The sequence below is a fragment of the Saccopteryx bilineata genome, chromosome 4, assembly GCF_036850765.1.
Source record: "Saccopteryx bilineata isolate mSacBil1 chromosome 4, mSacBil1_pri_phased_curated, whole genome shotgun sequence".
Lineage (NCBI taxonomy): Eukaryota > Metazoa > Chordata > Mammalia > Chiroptera > Emballonuridae > Saccopteryx > Saccopteryx bilineata.
This window is the reverse complement of record NC_089493.1, coordinates 285,985,677-286,008,898: the sequence shown is the minus strand read 5'-3', so window position 1 is coordinate 286,008,898 and position 23,222 is coordinate 285,985,677. Positions and strand designations below refer to the sequence as shown.

General features: G+C 49.4%; 1 protein-coding gene across 2 annotated transcripts in view; it reads right to left on the bottom strand.

The window, feature by feature from the left end:
* Positions 1 to 1,480: 1,480 nt before the first annotated feature.
* SRL (sarcalumenin) overlaps positions 1,481 to 23,222 on the bottom strand; it is a 46,355-nt gene continuing 24,613 nt past the window's right edge. Inside the window, exons 2-7 of one of the 2 annotated variants that reach the window (XM_066275069.1) lie at positions 18,417 to 19,400; positions 15,765 to 15,866; positions 14,585 to 14,680; positions 8,399 to 8,515; positions 6,771 to 7,004; positions 1,481 to 4,726 (exon numbers count right to left, since the gene is read on the bottom strand). In XM_066275069.1, the coding sequence (XP_066131166.1) occupies positions 3,915 to 4,726; positions 6,771 to 7,004; positions 8,399 to 8,515; positions 14,585 to 14,680; positions 15,765 to 15,866; positions 18,417 to 19,400 (2,345 nt within the window). In that variant the 3' untranslated portion in view covers positions 1,481 to 3,914. The remainder of the gene's footprint in view (positions 4,727 to 6,770; positions 7,005 to 8,398; positions 8,516 to 14,584; positions 14,681 to 15,764; positions 15,867 to 18,416; positions 19,401 to 23,222) is intronic. The other variant, XM_066275070.1, reaches the window with a different exon arrangement.

Sequence of the window (23,222 nt, the reverse complement as noted above, 5' to 3'; positions counted from 1 at the left end):
TTTTGCTTCCTCCACTTTGTGTATGTTTTCCTATCATCTTAATGGCAAGCTTAACATATAGGTGGCAGGGTATGAGGCTTGAGAAATAGCCCAGTTCTGATTACACCAGAGGTTCTGGCATGTTATATTTATCTTTAAACCAGATCTCACGTACCTTCCCTTCACCAGGGAAAAGCTCCATATTCCTCCCCGTTGTGGGGAAATGCTGGTTACAGTCATGCGTGGGAGAGGAGACCTGGGGCAGAGGTGGGTGGGCAGCAGTGGTCTTAGGTCAGCGTGCTCAGTTGCTCAGACTGTGGACTACGCACCCCTGATCAAGAGGAAAGCAAGGGAGAGGGAGGAAATGAACTACACTGCTCTACTCATCAGGTCCTCGGATCAGCCTCTTCTGACAGGAAAACCCAAAGTGGTGGCCACGCTGCGGAGTCCAGCGTCTTCTCTAACATAGGGGCTTACCTCCCACGGACTCCCACGGCCCAGCTCTTTTCCTTTTCAGAAGCATGCTCTCAAGTGTGTGGGGGAAGGGTGGGGGGTGAAGGTGGGGAGGTCGTATCCTCAGGAGGCCCAAGGGGTAAGACTTCAAAACAAAGGATCTCTGCTCGGAAGGCCACCGGCCCGGGGTTTGAGTTTCTTTAAAGACAAGAACAGGCTAGAGGCCCAGGTTATGCTATGGGGCACCACTTCCTGCAGAAGCCAGGGGGAAGCACCATCCTCACATTCAGGGAGGACCCTTGGGCTCCCTCCGCCAGAGCCTTCAGGCACCAAGTGGGCAGCTGTGTGTCTGAGGGTGTGAACCAAATGGTCTGACAGCCTGGCTGCCTCTGTGACAGATTTCAAAACTGCTGTTAACGGGCTACTGCCACAGAGCAGTCCGGGAGGATGACAGATTCAAGAGAGTGTTTCTTCAAGTTTAACACTATACAACGGCAGGCCTGAGTTTCAGAGCCAGCAGGTCATCTTTGACGCTGGGAGTCTAGAAGGAGGAAGCTTGAAAAGAAGGGAGGGGCGAGTGGAGGCAATTACAGATTGTCAATCTATCCCCCGGAAACTTAACAATTAATATACGGGGATGGGAATGACTAGGGGCAGCACAACGGGTTTTCAGGACAGTAAAAACAGTCCTGAATTTAGGGTCCAAAACAGTCCGTATGACCCTATCATGGTGGATACATGTCATTATCCATTCGTCCAAATCCATATAATGAGCAACACCGAGAATGAACCCTAAGGAAAACTCCGGACTGGGAGCGACTGTGACGGGTCAATGTAGGTCCATCGATTGTAACACGTACCGTAGGGGTGTTGGCAGTGGAGGAGGCTATGCCTATGGAGGGAGAGGGAGACAGGAAATCTACCTCTCAATTTTGCTGTGAACATAAAACTCCTCTTTAAAACAGTCTTAATAAAAATCAGTACTCACTACTAGACGGAAAGGAAGATAAAGAGTTTGAACTGGTTGGATGCAACAAAGTACAAGGTGTTAAAGAGAGATTGGAACTTTATTGAGACTTTCTCCCTGATGAAATCAGAATGGAAAGAACACTGGAAAGGTTCCACTTTGGAGAGAAACAGCAACTGTTCAGGCACAAATACTTACAGATGCTCCTCTTGCGGGCTCTCTGGATCCTAAATTTCCCCCAGCTCTCAGCCCACCCACCCCTAAAAAGGTCAAAATCCGGCTTAAACTCCAACTCCACAGAATGGGCACAAAACAGCTCTTAAAGTCTAAGCTGACTGACAGACGAACCTGCGGGCAGTTAGGGAAAAAGTAAGTCAAGAAGTGAGCAGAGAAACAGGTAAGAAAAGGAAAATGGATAGAGAGAAGAAAAGGAGGGGGTTCATACTGATAATGTCATCCTCCAGAAAATATCAAGAGTGTATAAATGTATTAGCCCCATTTCACTGTCTTCCCCCAAAGCAATGATGACATCAGTAGCTACGACAGTGCCCATCCAGTTCTGCACATTTTATTTCCCCTACTGCATTGGGAAACACCAGATATGCCCAGAGGAGCTCAAGTGCATTATCGGGCATTAAGGAGCAAGATGGGAGGGCAGACTCTCAAGAGGATAAATAACAGAGAGCTGAAGCAAGGACTGGTTCTCGATGAGAAGAAAAGCAGCTTGTCAGGACCTGTTACCGGGCTCCAGGGACACTGCTAGCAGACCCTGTTTCTTCTCTAGTCGCTTCTGTCCTTAGGAACAATGTCCTGGAGGCTCTGGGGCCTCTGGCTTTCTTGTGGGCGGTTCCAGGTCCCCCACAAAGCCAAAAGTAGCAGCCTCTGTTGTTGCAGCATGTACCAGAGTGCTAATAATTCCAAGAAACAGAAATTCAAAAGTTGCAGTTCTCTGCATAGATCTAATCTGGTCGCCAGTTTACTGCCACTACCTAATCCTGAGTGCCTCTCCCTCTGCCTTCCCCTTCCCTCTGCACCAGGATGCCTTCCTGGTGCTGGCAGGTCCTGACCCACGCCTCCTGGTAAAGCTCCCAAGAGAGGCTGGCTCACTGGGCAGGAGCCCCTCAGCACAGCCCCGGCTAGGTCTCCAGGATTTACACAGACTGTTCGCTGACCCACTTTTTGTCAAATGGCTTCTTCCCCCCATCCTCTGTCCTTCGCTGCCCTGAAGGGTGGCATACCGTCCAGGCAGGACTCTCACAAGTTCTTTCACTATGCCTTCTGGGATCTGCTATCTCCCTAATCTCTCTTGAACAACATAATACACACATATCCACACTTATTGGTATTTGAAGGCCCAGGCTTTCCTGCGGTGCGTCCAGTGGGTATCAGCATCAAATTCAGGTGGGAAGCTGAAGGTGAAGCCTTGGCTGCCACTGACACGGAGTGGCTGGTGCTGGTCTGACTCCTGTGAGTTTTGAGTGTCGGCACATCAGGGAATGGAGAAGAAGGGAAAGGAAAAGCCATGGTGATGAAAACCAGGAAGGAACGACTCTTCTGCTAAGTGTCTCCACAGAGAAGTTGTGGAAACAGCCTCCTCTTAAATCAGGAAGAGGTGGGCTGCCCAGAGAAGTCCCCAACAAAAAGGAGCAAGGTCTCCATTGTCCCCTTTGAAACCCAATGCCTTTGGGGTCCGAGTTTTCCAAGACATGCAATAGACAAAGACACACTGCAAACCAATTAACCCTCTGAGCCCTTCGGGTACTTTCACTGAAGTCACTGCCAGTGAATTACCTGAATACACAGAACACGGACCCTTCTCTTGGGGCCAATAAAGGGACCCAGTTTCCCAGCTGGCTTAGAAGACCACATCGGAGAAATGGCATGGGGGAGGCAGATCCTTCTCTTAGCCTGGGAACTCTTGTTCTCTCTTAGTGTTCTGGTATCCTAAACCAGTCCCCTCCACCCCTTAAGGAAACAGGGAAGAGAGCCTGGGTTAGGCTAAAAACCCAGGTTAACTCAGGCCCAAGAGATTGTCCCCTGTTGAAGTCAATCCAAGTTTAGGCAACAGCTGAGGGCCAGGGGACAAACAAGACTGTGTGTGAAAGGCAGCCACAGTGGACCTGGGCAGCCCCACAGAACTCGAGTTTTCTCTTTCCCCAGCTTATGGGGGGGTACTTCAGCTGCTTTTAGCTTATTTAATGCTCATTAATTCAGTATACACTAGAATTTAGCTGCTCTCTGTCCCTCCAAGATAGGACCCCGGAAGAGCAGGTGTGGCCTGACTTGCCTCAATCAGGCCCCCTAATTGAAGCAATGAGACAAGCACACTATAATTCACAGTTTCCACTCTCCTCCCTCAACCCATACCTTCCCCCACTACTGGCCTCAGTGAACTCCCAAATCTCCAATGTGTAATGATTCTTGCCAGTGTGGCTCAAAGGGCTAAAACCAGGACTTCTCAGACAGGACACAAGCTCATTCACCAACAGGAACCCGAGAATGGCCACACAACAACCTAGTGTTTCTTATAGCGATTCTTTGGGGTTTCACCACACCCTGTTTTGTCACAGTTGAGAGCACCTGGATTCTTCCCCAGCCCCAGGCTTCCCAGGAGGCCGGGGAGCTCATGGGTGATGGCCCGCTCAATCTTCTCCAGAAAGCAGCCCCCCATGTAGGAGCACTGCTGGGACAGGAGCTTGAAACTGGAAATGGGGTTGATCCCAAAGAAGTCCTTATAGGCCTCGCGGTTGGGAAGGTCAAATTTGCTGACGTTGGTCTTTGCCAGGATGGTCTTGAAGATATAGAATTTATCAGGATCTTCCACAATGTCCTTAAAGACCAGCTCTCCGTCACTGAAGAAGGTCATTTTGTCCTTGTATGTCTGCAGATAGCGGTCGACCAAGAGGGCGTGGATGCGGACCCGGATGGCATGCTGGCGGATGAAGGCAATCTTGTTCTCCAACCTGTTCTCAATCACCTGGTTCAGGTCTTCCAGGAGGGAGATCTCTTCCTTGAGAAACAGTTCCCGGTGGGTATCGGGCTTGTAGTCTTGTGGCCAGAAGGAGCTGACATAGACCCTTGGCGGCTCAGTGACGTTAATGAGCGGGGCCAAGCTCCAGAAGAGAGCCCCATAGACCCGCATGAGCATCTGCGTGGCCAGGTTGTCAGCCTTGTTCAGGATGATCCTTATCTGGGACTCACGCCCCTTCAGCTGGCGGAACAACATCTCTAGCTCCAGACCCACGTCCAGCTTGGTTGGGTCAAAGACGACAAAGATGAGGTCAGCTCTGTCAATGAACCATTGGCACACATCGTTGAAGGGGTAGCCTTGGGGAGAGAGAGCGAGAAGTCAGGCTGAGCAAGCGTTAGCCCAAGTCCCTCGCGCCTCTTGCAGAACCAAATCATTCCATAGGCTGAAGGGCATAACGGCCTTAAGCATTTTCTGGCCTTCTAAAGACTTAAAGAACCAATTGCATATCTCCTGCCCATTGTCAACCTTCAACCAAGAACAGCCTGACCCTTGCTTTAATCTAAATGGAATCCAAGGGTCCAGGGAAACGGAGATTTTCCTACATTCAAAAAAGATCTGGGGCAGTGGTGAAGATGTTGAAGGAAAGAAATCAGGGACTTAGAAGGATGAGAAAGAGAGGATCCATCGGTACTAGACTTATTGGGTGATCACTTTGTAAGTTATTTAAATGTCTAATCACTATACTGTACACCTGAAAGCAACATAATAGTATATATTAATTATATATAGTATTATATATTATATAGTAAGTCATGTGTCATTTAAATTTTTTCATTTTAATAAAAATTAAAAATAAAACAAAAAAAGAGAGGAGCCATCATTTAGAGGAAGAAATGTGAACTTGACATAAGATCAGAGCTAGAATTGAGGTTTTGAAATTGGCCAGTTGAATATTAAATGCTTCTAAGCTTTAGCATTTCAGCTACAAAGTGACAAGAAACTAGGAAGCCTAGGTTGATATAAAGATTACTGTGTTGCTACAAATATAGCAAAGCACCTATCTAAAACTGCCAGTCACACAGTAGGTGCTCAATATATTTTCATTCCTTCAACTTATTTCCAAAATGAGGAGACTAGGTGAGCGCCTGAAACCGGTATAATTTTGTTAAGCAGTGTCAACCTAGTACATTCAATTAAACAAAGGCATAGGCAATTTTCTACTTTCTGTATATAAAAAAATTATAGTAAGTCAATAATATAAGATAAAATGCAGTTATTGAAAAGGAAAATAATGAGAAGACTAGGAAAATACCTGTCTTGGGAATTTTTTACAACAATCAACCAATAATGCATAAAATTATCTGATAAATACTAGGAATACAATAAAGGTTAATTTACCACTATAATGATTAGTGATATCACTAGTCATAAAACAGGATCTGGTTATAACCAAAATGGGAATGATAGCCATAAACTGAGATCTACCATCTGGTCATATATCCTACAAATGCCCTGTTGTGACTCATCTTTGCAGATAACTCTGAGTCATGGTGACACTCAGTGGCCTGTGTTATATCCTAGTGCCTGCCGGGCCCACGTGGCACTCCCCTGCCCCCTGAAGGCAAGTAGGGCTTTTGACACAGGTGTATGTTGAAGCAGTCCTGATAAAGCAGAAGGAATTCAAGGTCAGGTTCAACCCTGCCCAGGTTAGCCAGAGGTCAAGTACACCTGGACTAGGATCCAATTAGTGTGGGCCCTTGCTCAGCCAGGGCAGCCTGCGCCTCCCAAAGGCAGCTCAGCCCCAGCGCGGACTTAGAAGAACTACTTAAGAGAAGATCAGCCTCCTCCTGGGAAAATAATGACCACCTCCAAACCAGATCAGTCCTTGGAGGGGTAAAAGAACAAGGTACTCCACACTTAAGTGACACCACAGTGACAACAAGAAGGGACTGGAAGCAAAGAACACATCCCCTGGTATTAGACAACACTGGCCACATTTCTTCTCCCCTGTCTGCCTAACTCCCACTGATGAAAACAGTTTTGTTTTTTTAAGTGAGAGGAAGGGAGATGATGTGACAGATTCCCGCATGTGCCCCAACCAGGATCCACTCGGCAACCCCTGTCTGGGGCTGATGCTCGAATCAACCAAGCTCTCCTCAGTGCCCAGGGCTAACGCTCAAACTAATTGAGCCACTGTCTGCAGGAAGGGAAGCGGGAGAGAAGGGGGAGACGGAAGGGGAGAGAACCAGGTGATTGCTTCTCTTGTGTGTTCTGACCGGGTATCGAACCTGGGACATCCATACTCCAAGCCAATGCTCCAGCCACTGAGCAAACCAGCCAGGGCTGGAAACAGTTTTCTAAGACAAAGCTCACCCTGATCAGAAATGACTGCTAAATTACCTCTTTCTTGCTGCTTGCGGTTCTCAATGATGCCTGGTGTATCCACAAAAGTGACCCGCTCTAGAAGTTTGTGGGGAACCTCGATGCCAATCAGCTTTTCCAGGAAATTCTGGCCAAACTTCTCAAGGGGTGAGAAGGACCGGGCACTGTCAGCGGCCATGACAATCCCCTCGATGGTTTTTAGCTTGGGCCCATGCATGAGGACCGTGAACTCGGAGGTGGTGGGCTCAGCACCTGCACATGTGGGCACAAGGTTAGTAGGAGCACAGTCATCTCTGGGAAGGAGACCTACTGCAAAATAAGTGGGTAAAAAAAGTATTTCAGGGAGGGTTGGCCACCAAGAATCAGATACTATATTTGCTAAGCTAGTGACAGCTTTTTTAACGTGATCACATGTATAACATGAAATTTACCATTTTAACCATTTTAGGTGTATAGTTCAGTAGCATTAAGTACATTCATTCACCCATGACTACCACCCTCTCCAGAACTTTTTCATCACCCCGAACTGAACTGTGTCCATTACACATTAACTCCCCATTCTTACCTTCCCCAGCCCCTGGCAAACAGCCACCTTTCTACTTTCTGTTTCTATAAATGTCATGATTGTAGGGACCTCATATAAGTGGAATCATGTGACAAATTGGTTTATTTCACTTTGTATAAATACAATGCACCCAAGGTTCACCCATGTTGTAGTCGTATCAGAACTTAAATACTTATTAAGGCTGTATAATATTACACTATATAAATGGCCCACATTTGGTTTATCCACTCATCCGTCAATGGATATTTGGGTTGTGTCCACTCCTTACATACCATGAATAATGCTGCTATTGACATGAGTGTTGCTGCTGGTTTCTTGTATGTGATTTTCACTATTATTTTAAAGACACATATCGTATTCCTCCATGTATAAGATGCACCCTTTTTCAAAAAATTTGGGGTCTAAAAACTGGGTGCATCTTATACAGTGGTTGTGGCATTTCCAATGCCATAGATGGAACTGAGGACGAGGCAATATATGAAGACAGTGATTCATCAACAGACATAGATGAGGACAAGCTAATAGATGGGAATTTTGACAGTGATGAAGAGTTGTATGAATTTCGCCTGACCAGGCGGTGGCGCAGTGGATAGAGCATTGGACTGGGATGCGGAGGACCCAGGTTCGAGACCCCGAGGTCGCCAGCTTGAGCGAGGGCTCATCTGGTTAGAGCAAAAGCTCACCAGCTTGGACCCAAGGTCACTGGCTCGAGCAAGGGGTTACTCGGTCTGCTGAAGGCCTGCGGTCAAGGCACATATGAGAAAGCAATCAATGAACAACTAAAGTGTCGCAATGCTCAACGAAAAACTAATGATTGATGATTCTCATCTCTCTGTTCCTGTCTGTCTGTCCCTCTCTATCCCTCTCTCTGTTTCTGTAAAAAAAAAAAAAAAAAAAAACTTGAGGTCAATAACTTTATGTAATAATTTTTTTCAAATTTCAGGCCCGAACTTTAAGGAGCATCTTATACATGGGGCGTCTTATACATGGGGAAATACGGTATACAGTTTTGATTTTTTCATAGTGATTCTACATATGACGTTGAAATACCAAGAATCACACAAGAAAACTTTGCTCTTACCTGTATAAAGCTGGTAGCGAGTGTCTTCCAACCCAAGGAGGTAGTTTATCATGGTGGATTTGCCAACGCTCCACGGTCCCAGAAACAGCACCATTGGCTTGGAAGTGATCTCCCCATCTGTGGGCAGCAGGAGTCAGAGACAGAAGTGAGCGATCAAAGTTTCTCACCAGAGCAACGACACCAATGGTGGGATTCAGCCGGTTTGCACCACTTTGGCAGAACTAATACCTAATTTTTTGTTGAGTTCAGTGAACTGGTTGTTAAAATGGCACTTGTAATAAGGGTTCTCTCTAAGGTGGGCAGCTGGGAAGTTGCCCAATGTGGAAATCACAAATATACATTCCTTACTCTTATTTATTTATTTATTTTATTTATTTATTTACTTATGTATTTGTATTTTTCCGAAGTTAGAAGCGGAGAGGCAGACTCTCGCATGCGCCTGACCGGGATCCACCTGGCATGTCCACCAGGGGGCGATGCTTTGCCCATCTGGGGCATAGCTCCATTTTGGCTGGAGCCATTCTAGCACCACTTACTCTTTTTTAACGTTCACCTGCGCAACAGCGTATTCTAAATGCCTGTAGTAATGTTCATTCTGTCCATAGGTGAAAAAAATTTAACAGAACTATGCTTATAACATCTATTTATTCATTTCATAAAACTCATACCTTTGATGAAATACTATATTTTAATTCCCTCACATCTGTTACTTCAATAAGTAAACATATAACATAAAGAGAAAAAGTGCCAAACAACCAGGAGGTGACAGAGTATCATTTGTTTCAACTTTGTGTTACGCCCAAAGTTCCCCCGAGATATTATGAGTGAGCTGATGTTCCCCGATCAAGAAGCAATATGGAAATATCTTTTTTTTCTTTTTCTTTTTTTTTTTTACAGGGACAGAAAGAGAGTCAGAGAGAGGGATAGACAGGAATGGAGAGAGATGAGAAGCATCAATCAACAGTTTTTCATTGCGACACCTTAGTTGTTCATTGATTGCTTTCTCATATGTGCCTTGACTGTGGGCCTTCAGCAGACCGAGTGACCCCTTGCTCAAGCCAGTGACTTTGGGTCTAAGCTGGTGAGCTTTGCTCAAGCCAGATGAGCTCGCACTCAAGCTGGCGACCTCGGGGTCTCGAACCTGGGTCCTTCCGCATCCCAGTCTGACACTCTATCCACTGCGCCACTGCCTTGTCAAGCTGGAAATATCTTAAATAACAGTTTTATTGTTTTGTCAGGTATTATTTAATATTTTTTCATTAATATTTTAAAACTTTTATAATCTAGTTTGGTGTACCTCTTTTATTGTTATTATTTAAGTATTAAATGAATGAAATAATAAACTATCTTTTGGTATATCTTTTTTTATATACATAAAATGGTCATTAGGGCAGAGAACCGATTGTTAAATTATTTGAATCCCACCACTGAATGACAAAATTCTTCACTCTTTGTCATCCCAGACAGTCCACCTAATTGGGTCGTGGAATTCTATGTTGGACCAGATAGCGTGTAGCAATCAGTGGCACATCTCTTGCTATGCAAGGGTAATCACCCAGTTAAAAGACACCAGAAGCCCTGGCCGGTTGGCTCAGTGGTAGAGCGTCGGCCTGGCGTGCAGGAGTCCTGGGTTCGATTCCCAGCCAGCGCACACAGGAGAAGCACCCATCTGCTTCTCCACCCCTCCCCCTCTCCTTCGTCTCTGTCTCTCTCTTCCCCTCCCACAGCCAAGGCTCCATTGGAGCAAAGTTGGTCCGGGCACTGAGGATGGCTCTATGGCCTCTGCCTCAGGTGCTAGAATGGCTCTGGTTGCAATGGAGCAACGCCTCAGATGGGCAGAGCATCACCCCCTGGTGGGCATGCCAGGTGGATCCCGGTTGGGCGCATGCGGGAATCTGACTGCCTCCCCGTTTCCAACTTCAGAAAAATACAAAAAAAAAAAAAAAAAAGACACCAGAAGATACCATTTGGGCCTTGCACACACAGATTCTTGGCACACTAGCACCAGAAGGAGGCCCTAAGTGAAGTCAACAGACACTGATGCAGAGCTCACTCTGAGTGAGGCCTGCTGGTTTAGATCTGAGAGAGAAGGGTTCATAAAAGGACAGCAGACAGCAGCCACTTGGGGAGTGGTCAAAACTTTCCTATATGGATTGGTAACAGAAGAAAGGGTACAAGAAAAGCTTATAAAATCTTGGGTGGCCTGGAATCTGACATTGCCAGTCCCCAGCCTCCCTCCCCTTAGCTGTGCCTCTTACAATCCCATCTCAGATGCAACCTGACCCTGGGCTTTGGGGCCAGTTCCAAATATTAGCCTCCAAAGTCCATGACATATTTGCCAGGTCCCAAGACTAAGCACTAATTTGGTAATTCTTTGGTTCTTGGGCCCCATTCCAATGTTGGAGAGAATACTCTGCATGGGCCACTCCAGTTGGGTCCCTAGAAGGAAAAGCAGAATTCTCCAGTGCTTTCAAAACCAGGGAGGCAGGAGGCCCTTGCCAGTGGCTCAGTGGATAGAGTGTCGGCCCGATGTATGGACATCCTGGGTTCGATTCCCAGTCAGGGCACACAGGAGAAGTCACCATTGCTTCTCCCCCTTCCCTCCCCCCTTCTCTCCTTCTTCCCCTCCCACAGACACTGAGGATAGCTCCTTTGGGTGCATCAGCCTCAGGTGCTAAAAATAGCTCAGTACTTGAGCATGAGCCCCAGATGGGGTTGCCAGGGGGATCCCCGTTGCGGTGCATGAGGGAGTCTGCCTCACTATCTCCCCTTCTCTCAGCTAACCAAACCAAGACAAAACAAAAACCAGAGAACAGAAAGGGGAGGGGGAAAGGCTTTCGACACGAGATGCAGCCACCCCTGTGCTGGCTTTCAGGCTCCACCTCTTTCAACCCTTCTCTTAACCACATTGGGTCATCCCTGCATAAAGTGGTGCCTAAAATTCTCCAGACTTCTTTGTCTCCCTGAGCCTGCCCAATAGATAACCCTCAAAACAGTAGACACTAGATTTATTGGAGTTTCGTTTGTTTGTTTGTTTGTTTACAGAGACAGAGAGAGTCAGAGGGAGGGATAGATAGGAAGACAGACAGGAATGGAGAGAGATGAGAAGCATCAATCATCAGTTTTTCATTGAAACACCTTAGTTGTTCATTGATTGCTTTCTCATATGTGCCTTGACCGTGAGGCTACAGCACATATGAGACCGAGTAACCCCTTGCTCGAGCCAGCGACCTTGGGTCCAAGCTGGTGAGCTTTGCTCAAACCAGATAAGCCCACACTCAAGCTGGTGACCTCGGGGTCTCAAACCTGGGTCCTCTGCATCCCAGTCCGACGCTCTATCCACTGTACCACCACCTGGTCAGGCTAGATTTATTGTTTGTTTTATTTATTTGATTTCTTTCTTTTATATATATATATACATATATATATATATATATTCATTTTAGAGAGGAGAGGGAGAGACAGAAAGAGAGAGAGAGAGGAGAGACAGAGAGAGAGAAGGGGGGGAGGAGCTGGAAGCATCAACTCCCATATGTGCCTTGACCAGGCAAGCCCAGGGTTTCAAACCGGTAACCTCAGCATTTCCAGGTCGACGCTTTATCCACTGCGCCACCACAGGTCAGGCCGTATTTATTTAATTTCTTGTTTCAAAAATCAAAGGATAAAAAGGTACACAGTGAGAAGTCTCACTTCCTTGTCCCCAACCTGCCTCGGCCACCACACCTCCTACATATTCTTGCAGACATTTCCATGCATATATAAGCAATATTAATGGACAGCATATTCCCCTCTTTCTTATAGAAAGAGGAGTACGGTATTCTTGCTCTGCAGCTTGCCTCTTGATGCACTGGTTTTCTTTCTCTAAGGTGAAAGAAAGTCCTAGAAGACCAAATTGGTATCTGGTAAGTGGCAGGCACATACATATTGCCTGAAACACTGTGGCCCTGCCACATAAGTCACTGGGATCTCTGTGGGCATCAACCCCTGGCTCGGGGACAGGAAGGGATAGGCAGGCTGAAGGGGTGGCAAGTGTCCCCAGTGACAGTACTAAGATCCTACAAAAACTCTATTTTATCCCAGCCCAGGCAGGAGATGACCAAGGGGAACTGGATCTTCAGCTGGCCACTGAGACAAACCACCACCAGGGCTTTCCTGGGCTGCTGTTTCAGCCCTTTGCAGCAGAAGGCGTTACTGACACAGCAGGAGGCCACAGGTGAGACACTGAGGAGTGGAGGTTATGCAGGAGACTGCCCCAGGACACAGTAAGGTCCCAGCACTGGTGGGAGAGGCGGGGAAAGAAGCGGAGCCTGGAAAGTGAGGTCTGGAGTCAGGGCGCCTTCCCTGCAGAGCGCTATTCCTGGGGCAGCCCCCAGCCTCGGGGGCCTGGCCGCTAGCTCTGAGGGCTGCAGGGGAAGGCAAGCGTGGAGGGCAGAAAAGCAACTGGGAGGCTGCAACCTCACACCAACACCTGCACTTTCTCTGTGAAGTCAAAGAGGCTCATTTGCTCTTAGGCTTGCAAGAAACAATAGAGAGAACTGAAACAAAGCGTTCCCTCTGAGAAGGAGAGTTATTAGCCCCTAGTTCCAGCTGCGTGACCCTGAGTAGCCCAGCTTTTCTCTAGGCCTCCAGTCCCTCAGAAAATCAGGAATAAGGGAGGCCCTATAACACCACTTTGTAACCATCAAGGGCATCACATGAGATAATACAGAAGTAGCCAATTAACACAGAAAGATGTGTAATACCACTCACCATTCAAACAAGCAGATACAATCATTAAAAAGTTTTCAAAGACAAATACCACTTTAAAAAGAATAACACTTTAAATAGACATCGCTGCGGGGGAACACGAGCTCTCATAGCTTGTCATTGCGGGTACAAATTGGTACAGCCTAAGGTAATTTGGCAACAACTATCAAAATGTTTAATTTCCTGTGTTCTGCTTCTAAAAATGTATTATACAAATATATCTGCCTGAAATATGTAACAGTTATAGTAGTAGTGCTTGCAATGTTTTTAAAGATGGAAAATAGGAAACACCCCATTCTCCCTCAGTAGGGTGCTGGCTTCCAGGGCAGTGTGTCCACGCAGAGATCAGAAAGGGCAGGAGGAGCTACACACACACAGTTTTGTGATGTGATTCCCTCTTTGTAAAACAAACAGGAAAAGACATGCTTTATATGCTCATGTGTGCGGAGGAAATCTATTCATGAGGAATTATAACAGCGAACCTCAGGGAGTGGATTTAGAGGAGTTGGAAATCAAGAAAGGAATTATTTTTCCATGTATACTATTTTACACTGTTTGAATTAGGGGGATTTTTTGGCAACAAGTATACCATATTTTATTACTTTGAAAATCAATTTTTAAAAAAATCCAGACCTGCCCTGGCCAGTTGACTCAGTGGTAGAGCTTTGGCCCCACGTGTGGAAGTCTCAGGTTTGATTCCCGGCCAGGGCACACAGGAGAAGCACCCATCTGCTTCTCCACCCTTCCTCTTCTCCTTCCTCTCTCTCTCTCTCTCTTCCCCTCCCGCAGCCAAGGCTCCATTGGAGCAAAGTTGGCCCGGACGCTAAGGACAACTCCATGGCCTAGATGCATGGACAACTCTAGCCTCAGGTGCTAGAATGGCTCTGGTTGCAACAGAGCAATGCCCCAGATGGGTGAGCATCGCCCCCTGGTGGGCATGTTGGGTGGATCCTGGTAGGGCACATGCAGGAATGCGGGAGTCTCTCTCTCTGCCTCCCCACTTCTCACTTCAGAAAAATACAAAAAAAAAAAAGAATCCAGAACTGAGGGAAGCCAACAGGGAGAAGTGAAGAGGAGAGAAAGATTCAAGCCAATGAGACTTAAGACATGATCAGTAAGTAAACAGGGGCTTTGTGGGCCCTTGAGCGCATGGGGGACAGGAACCTAGTATCACTGTCCTTGGAAAGCAGAACTGCACCACTGAAGCATGAGTGCTTACAAATGAAATGTTCTCCAGAAAACCCCGTGCAGAGTGTGGGGTACTCTTGCAGTGTGAGGGTGGCTGACATGACGGGGGTCTCCCAGAACCTAGGAGAGCTCAGCTCCAGTGTCCTCAAGCCCACAACACACGAAGCTCTGGCAGGAACCAGGAATGCTGTGGGCGTGGGGGAGTGTGAACAGGTTAGAGGTACAAGTCCAGCCTTGGGAAGAGAACTGTACCTGTGATCTCGTGCTGCCGAAGCTCATTGTATCTGTAAGACTGCTCCAGGGGTTTGATGGAAGAATGGTAGATCTTTCGAAGTCGCTGCAGTACCGCTGGGGACAGAGAAGGAGGGAGGGAGGGGCAGGTGTCAGGTAGGGCACACTCTAGACTGCTGACTGCTGTGAACCAGGTCACTTCCCAGGGCAGTGCCAGCCCTGCCTAGTGGGGAGCCAGGAACATCTGCAGCCCAGCAACTGTCTTTGTATTCAAGGAGGGAGTTGGTTCACATCCCAGCCCTTCTAAACCTTTAAACCCAAGGCATTCCCTTCCCATCCCCTACAGTTCCTGGGCTAGTTCTTTTTAACCTAACCCTCTCCTCCCTCCCTCCCTCTTCAGTAGTGGGCCCTGAAACACTGCCTCAGCTAACCGAAGGCCCTTTCCAAGGCAGAGAAGAACCCCGCGTCTTCTTCTCTGCTCCCACCTCTACTTCTATTTGCCTTGGGCTCAGAGAGCAAGGAGGAATGGTGCTAAACAGGCCCACAGGACTCAGGCCTGCACCCTGGCCCCAGCCACACTTCCTGGTGCCCCAGAGAGGATGCAGACATCCCAAGCGTCTTCCTGGGAAGAGCATGAGCGCAGGGAGAAGTGAGTCAGCAGGGGAAGCGGAGCTCAGAGTGTGAAGCAGGTGTGAGGCACAGAGGAGGCGGAGGGCCCGAGAGTCAGAGCCCCGCCAGGTGGCCCTCTCCCGCTGGGCGCCACGGTGGCTCTGCTTCCCTCCCGGCCGGCGCTCACCAGCTCCACGAAGCAGAGAGTAAACTCTGCTGAAAGCCTTGAACTATTATGAGGGTGAAATGAAATACTGGGCATGAAAGGGCTTTATAAACTGTCAAATATCAAAACAAATGCAATGAGCTCTATTAACTCCCCTCCCTGGGCACAGTGTGGGGGCTGGCACCGGCTGGAGCGCAGCACTGTGGTCTGTCCTCTGCCCTTTCACTGGTCCCTCCACTTGGATTGTCTGGCCTCCCCCCTGCCAAACCAGAGCCCCCAGGCCTTGGACACCGTGTGGATGCCTCCTCCATGAAGCCCCCTACCTCCAGGGCTTTCCTCCCTGGGGTGTCCACTGGCCTCAGAGCCCGGGCCCCCACGGCTCTCCCAGCCCCAGTCCCAGGCCCTGCTCCTTCCTCCTCTGGTTACCAGAGTAATCGTCAGCCGGCTTGTCCTCATCCAGCATCAGGGTTTTCTCGATGTGGGAGCGGTCCCTCAGTGGGGCTTCTTCACTCACATCCTCTGCCTCTTCTGGGGAGGGAAGCAGAGAGCAGGGTTAGAGCAAAGCGAGGAGCACGCTGGGCTCTAAGCCCCCTTGACCTGGACAAGGGAAAGCCTGAGGAAGGTGCTGACAGAGTGTTTGCCAAGTTCAACTGAATGGACTTCTGTCTCTAGGAGGGACTTTGAATATGCCGACCCAAGTTCTGTGGCTCTCCATGGTCCATTTTAGTATCCGGCAAACACTGATTGAGCACTTGGGATGTGCTGACCACAGAGCATCGTGCTGCCGATACAGTGGTGCCCAGAACAGACACAGCTCCTGGCCTGTGGCATTTTCCTAGTCTAGTGGGGCAAGGGGAGAAATAATCTCAAAAGAAATGTAACAATTATAAGCAACGATTTGGCCATGGAAGGGAAGATTCCAGAAGCTATAAGGGCCTGGGAAGTGTGCCTATGAAGTCTTAGCAGGGGATTCAGAAAACTTCCCAGAGCAGCCACCTGTGAGCTGAAATCCATTGTGTGAGAAGTTAACTAAGTGAAGACAGGGACAGGAGTCAGGAGTGGCTTAGCAGGAAGGGTGGCTGGGCCTCAGTGGGTGAGGGGTTGTGGAGGACAAGAGTCTGCATTGTGGCCTGGGGGCACTGGAGGTGAGGGAAGGGTTCTAAGCAAACTGACCTGATCACATGAGCATGTGATTAGATCTATGAGGCTGCCATGAAGCATGCACAAGAGCTGCTGGGGTAGGGGTTCAGCTGTTGCTTCTGACCTAAAAAGAGATGCCCATGACTGCCTGCAGGTGGGTCCCCAGGGAGACTGTTTCTACCCAAGTGGCTGCACAAAGGATTCTCAGTAATTAGAAGTGGGGTGGCCTTGGGCCTGTGAGGCAGAGGGAGACTAGTTCCGCCAGGGATGGAAGCAGGAAAGAATCTATGTGTGTTGTGGAGCATCTCAGGACCCAGGCAGCCCCAGCCCAGACCCAGGACAGGGAAGACAGGGAGAGGGGACGGGCTGGATGGCTGCAGGCCCACCCCCCACCCCCCACGGAGGGTGCAAGTAGCTGATGACAGGTATGGAAACTGAATTCTGCAGGGAGACCATGGGGAAGTCACATTGGAGGGTAAAGATTGACCCCAGTTCCTCCCTCCTAAAAGCCCAGCTCTTGGCCTGAGCCAGCATGCTCAGTGAATGTGCCCATGGACATCCTGGCCATGCCTAGGATTCAATACATCCCCAGTGTTGCCCAATGCCTCTGGCCTTGCCCTTCCCCTTCCCTAGCCCCCAGTCCTGAGACAGCAGCTGCTGCTGCTCCAGGTGGATATCTGTGGGACATCAGTGACACGGCCAGCCTGAGATTTCTTATTGCAATCCTGACCCCAGTCCCAGTTCACCCCAACTGTCATGGTCTCGTTTTCAAGGGGAGACCCCACATGTTAGCCCACTGACATGGTCCCCAGGGGGGTCCCAAGCTGCACTACCACCCGTACATCTCTCCACCAGCCTGCAAAGGGCCTCAGACCCTGCCACCGTGTCCCTTGTCCTCCAGGCTAAGGCACTGGTCGGTGTTCAACTGTATCAGTGATCCTAAAGGGCAGGCTCCCGAGGGCCAAACTCAGAACTGGCCAGGTTCCCCTGGGCCCTCCCTGGTGTGGCCTCTCACTGAGTCCCTCCAAACTGGGAAGACACGGCTCATGAGCAGCCTGAGGCATCCCCTAGACCAGGGGTCCCCAAACTTCGGCCCGCATGCGGCCCCCTGAGGCCATTTATCTGGCCCCTGCCACACTTCCAGAAGGGGTACTTCTTTCATTGGTGGTCAGTGGAGTACTGTATGTGGCAGCGCTGCAAAGCCTGGCCTCGCTCACGTACAGTACTACTTGCGGTGACGTGGGACACACGCGTCACGGCTCCGGAAGCGCGTTATATCACTTGTTAAGGCTAGCAGTGACAAATATGGAACCAGACATTGACCATCTCACTAGTCAAAAGCAGGCCCATAGTTCCCATTGAAATACTGGTCAGTTTGTTGATTTAAATTTACTTGTTCTTTATTTTAAATATTGTATTTGTTCCCGTTTTGGTTTTTTACTTTAAAATAAGATATGTGCAGTGTGCATAGGGATTTGTTCGTAGTTTTTTTTATAGTCCAGCCCTCCAACAGTCTGAGGGACAGTGAACTGGCCCCCTGTGTAAAAAGTTTGGGGACCCCTGCCCTAGACCCCTGGTCGGCAAACTGCGGCTCACTAGCCACATGCGGCTCTTTGGCCCCTTGAGTGTGGCTCTTCCACAAAATACCACATGCGGGCGCTACCTCGATAAGGAATGTACCTACCTATATGGTTTAAGTTTAAAATTTGGCTCTCAAAAGAAATTTCTATTGTTGTACTGTTTTCTATTTGGCTCTGCTGACTAATGAGTTTGCCGACCACTGCCTTAGGCCAAGCGCCCTGGACCAGGCCTCTACCCCACCAACCCAGGCTGGCTGGGGCTCTCCCCCCCGCCCTGTCCCTGCCTGTCCCACTACATACAAGACTTCCAGGAAGAATGCAGCTGCCCAAGTGCCGGAGCAATTCTGGGGTCCCCTACCCTGAAGCCCCTCCATGGGCTCCTCTGCCTCGGCCTGCGGGGCCTCGCCCCCCTCAGGCCCTGGATTCCGTTCCTCTGAGCTCAGCTGGGCTCCCTCGTCCCCACGGCTTAAGGTTCCTGCTGCTTCCTGGGGTTCCCCCGCTTCCTCGGAGGTGCCCTCTGCTTCCTCTGAACTAGCCCCTTGGCCGCTGTCCTCTTCTGATTCTTCTTGGGATTGGACTCCTCCTTCCTCGCCTCTGCTGAGGCCACCAGCCTCTTCAGAGGACGCTGCTTCCAGATCCTGCTCCAACATCCCTGGTGCCTGGCCCTCCTGGGGTTGGTCCTCCTGGGCGCCCGCTGTCTCCACAGCAGGGCTGGGCTGCCCCTGGTCCTCAGGCCCTTCCCTGGCTTTTGTGTCCGTGTCCACGACTCCAGCCGGCCCTTCTGGCCCCTGACCAGGCCCTGGGATGCCCTGGCCTGCTGTCTCTACCTCCACAGGAAAGGTCCCCGCGCCTTCAGGCTCTGCAGCGCCTGCAGCGGCTCCCTGCGCAGGGCTGTCCCCTGGGACCTCCTTGGTTTCCTCAGGGACCACGCCACTCCCAGCCTGTCCTTCTTCCGCCTCTGCCGGCTCTGCTGGGCCCTCCCTCTCCCTGAGCTCGGGCCTCCCTTCTTCCCCAGGCTCCCCCGCCCCTGCTGGAGGGAGGGAGCTTGCTCCTGGCGGTTCCGCAGGGTCCCCGGGGGGAGCTGAGGCTGAGGCATTGGAGAGGCTGGCGTCAGGGTCAGCGCCTGGGCTGGGGGCAGCGGTGGAGGCCCCTGTGGCAGTCTTCTCCGAGCTCTCAGCCTCCCTGCCATCTGGGGGGTGAAGGAGCAGGTTCTTCTCTCGAGGGGCCGCCTCTGCATAAAGCGCCCTTTCCTTCTCCTCTAGACTTGCATCTCCAGCAGAGAAATGATTCTCCAACAAATTGCCAACATCTTCTGTGCCACCCGAAGCAGAAACTTGCAGTTCTAAATGATTAGAACACGATTGGTCAGTTTCACAGGGTTGGCACTGGCTTCGCTTCTCAAAAGAGTCTAATTCAACCTAGCTCCTGTCTTCCAGGAACAAGGTGAGGGCCTGGTGTCAGTGGCACCTCCCTCCCTGGTCTATGAAACTGCCCTAGCAGCAGGCAGGGTGGGTGCTGCTCTGCCCCCCTCCCAAGACGTAGAGACCATGGCCAGGGGAGTCACAGACCCACCGTCTGTCGCTGCAGAGCTGAGCAGCTGCCACCCGCCCCCCAGCTCCCACCCTGACCCTCACAGAACCTCCTGCTGGGTCCCGATGACTGCGGAGCCATGGAAACTGGGTGAGGCCTTCCAGTCCTTCCTCAGCCTTGCGGCAGGCCTGCTGGCACACAGGCACGTGCAGCCTGGCTCACCAGGAGATCTTTCCAAGATAGGGCAGAGGCCCTGTCAGTTCCTAGAGTCATTAACCAGCGTGCTTTTTATACTGCTATCAGCAAAGGAGTGCAAACAGGTGTGCACAGCCAGATCCTCTTAGGTTACATGACAGTCCTCAGGGGATTACTGGTGGCTCCCAGCCTTATTAAGTCATACATCCAACTCTGTCCCCTTAAGGGCAGGCATTTGCTGGCCTTGCTACCTTAGATTAGAGGGGACGTGGCCTGAAGAGAAAAGATATCCAAAACTAGAAAGGCCAGGGCTTCCCAGTGGCCTTAGCCAACCTCTCCTGAGGGGATCCCCTTCTAAAGGCTGGTGGCTCTGCCGGGAAGCTGTAGGCACGGGGAGAACAGGGCAGGAGTGAGCACTCTAGGCGCCCAGTCTGTGCTCAGACCTGTGTCAAGGGACAAGTTTAGCTCATTTGGAAGAAGGGGTCAGAAAAGAGAGTTGAGCCTATCCCTTCTGCCCTCTCCCAGCCAGACTGGGACCTGTTTAAAGAGGAGGACTGTGACGGGGAACACAGCTTGCTCATGGGAATGAGGGACCGCAGGGCCCTGCCCTGGGGCAGCTGAGGCGGCCCCAGGCTCCCCTGACTCACAAGGATTCTTTCTGAGAAAGCCTCCCTCCTCTCTGCTGATAAAGACACCCCCCTCTCTCAGGCCACAGCCTGGCCTTCCCATCTCTGCCTCAACAACAAAAAACAACCACTTCTTAGGATACCCCTTCTGCCTTGGGGTACTCATACTCCTTGTGCCCTGAAAGCTGGGGGAGCCTCCAGGGACTAGGAACAAATGTTTGCCCATTAGTCCCCACAGCCGCAACCTATCGAATTCAGAAGAACGGGAAGCTAGGGCACCTTTAAAGGAGCCCTATGTATTGCTATAACGCTTCCCCAAGCACTTTCACACATGTGACTGCATCCAAATCTCCCTCCTTACTGTCGGCCACATTTCAGGGCTGAAGGCCCAGGGAAAGTCTTTGACTTGCCCAAGACACCAAGTGTCTAGCTAGGCCAGTGGTTCTCAAAGTGTGCGCCCTAGAAGATTCCCAGGTGCGCCCTATGGTATTCTAGAGAAATATGTGCCTGTTGGGGACCAAAAAACCAACAGGGTTTTTGGAGTTTAGATTTTTGGGGGACAGAGGTGTGGGGAATTGGCTGTAAGCTGACAGTCTGCCCAACCCCCACCTCACTAGCCTGATTGGGTTGCAAAAGGTTGTTAAGCTGTGGTGCTGGATTGTTTACACTACCCCCATGTTCCCCAGAAAGACTGGAGGCAAGTTTCTTCTAGCCTTTGTTTGGTGTAAAGTTAAGATGATATGTATGGTGGGGGTTTTCTGCACTCAACACAATTAAGAGTAAAAAGAGAGGAATTCTTCAATGTATTGACGAGGAAATGAGAGTTTGCCTTTCAAATATATGCCCAAACATTGAAGAAATCGCTAGAACACATCAGGCTCATGTTTCTCAGAAACACAAGAATGAAAAAACTTAACACATTTAAGCCGGGACCAGCTGAATTTACTAAATCTTACTAAGAATATATCTATATATATAAAAAGATAACTTTTTTGTCATTTTTAAATTTTTTTAACCCCTCTTTTTTGCAAATCTAAAATTCATAACTCAAAAACTGTAACATAAAAATGTTTTTTAATGTCAGAATAAATTTAATTTTGTCGTATTTATTTTGTTTAATTGCCATAAAAGCACGCTTGGACTTTATTTTTTTTCTTTAATATTTGACTTAATTATTATAACATATTTCTCAGAAATTTGTATATAGTGCACCTACAATTATTTGTAGGATTTTAAATGTGCCCAACTTCAAAAAGTTTGAGAACCACTGGGCTAGTGGGTAACTGGAACCCAGAACTGCCACTCCTCGCCCGGGCCTCCCATGCCATGGCGGAGACAGGGAAGCCATGAGAGACCCCATCCCCCAGCTGTCTTGCCCCTCCCTGCACGCACCTTCTCTGCAGGCTCCAGGGGTCCTCAAACTTTTTATAAAAACCGCCCACTTTTGCAGTGCTGGTAGACCTGGTCCCTAACCGCCCACTAGTGGGTGTTCCAGCTTTCATGATGGGCCAATCACGGCGCTGTTTGGTTGCACGGTAGGGACCAGGTTGACCAGCACTGCAAAAGTTTGACGACCCCTGCGGGGATTGCGGGAACTAAGGTTTACCCCGCCCTGCGCTCCCAGGGCTGGGACTCTGTCTGACCCATGGAAAATGCTATGAAGAGGTGAGACTTGGGTACAATAAGAATTTGTGGTCCCTTAATGAGAGAGCTGAAGATTACCCTGAAAATTTTTTTTTTGTTGTTACCACCTGAACAATTCTATGTCCTGATTCCTTTGCTTACATATCTATCCCACCACCACCATCTTCTGGGGGGAAATCTGTGGAAGGAATTCAGTTTAACCCAAGGAGACTGAAAGTCCTCTGAGCAGCAAGATATTTATCAAATGAGACACATTTGACAGCTATTCAGTGTGCCAGGTAATGCTTAAGTACTTTATACGTAAAACATTAATTTACTTGATCTTTCTCAACTTACTGAATCTTACTTGCTTCCAAAAAGAAGTCTTACTCTTATCCTCATTTTACAGATGAGAGGGCTGGAATCAGAGACACTGAATGCCTTGCCCAACACTACACAGTGAGCAACTGGCTGAGGCCATTTAACCAGAGTTGCAGAGGAGATTGCTTGACTCTAGAGGGGGTTCTACACCTGCCTGCTCAGAGGGCAGCACACTAAGCGTCAGCACCACCGGGGAGTCTGGCAGAGATGCTGACCCTCAGGCCCCAGCCCAGACCCACTGGACCAGAATCTGCATTTTAACCATCCATTTTCACATTACAGTTTGAGAAGCTCTGGTCTACACCACCTGATGAAACTGCCTCTAAACCAATGTTCTTGGCACTAAAATCCTCAGGTTCTTGGTCCCATTCCTCTCCCCACCCTCAAAGGTTCTGATTGAATTAGGGTATGCTCCAAGCATCAGCACTTGGTCACTTGCACATGGGTAATTCTAATGTGCAGCCAAAGCTGCAAACCACTGCTCAGCCAAATAATCCTGACCCTGAGGCTTCTGCTCCCAGCCTCTCCCCACTCATGTGTGTACTGGGAGGCTCCCCAGTTAGATGGGTCACCCAGGGCTTGGCATGAGACCAATAGCAGTGGTCAAAGCTTCTCCTCTGGGGAATACAGCCCTTCCCACAGGTCCCTGTTGCTCCCTCCCGATGATGATAATGATGATGATGATGGTGGTGATGGTAATGATGATGATGGTAGTGGTGGTGATGGTGGTGGTGATGATGGTAGTAGTGATGACGGTGATGGTGATGGTGGTGGTGGTAATGATGATGATGGTAGTGGTGGTGATGGTG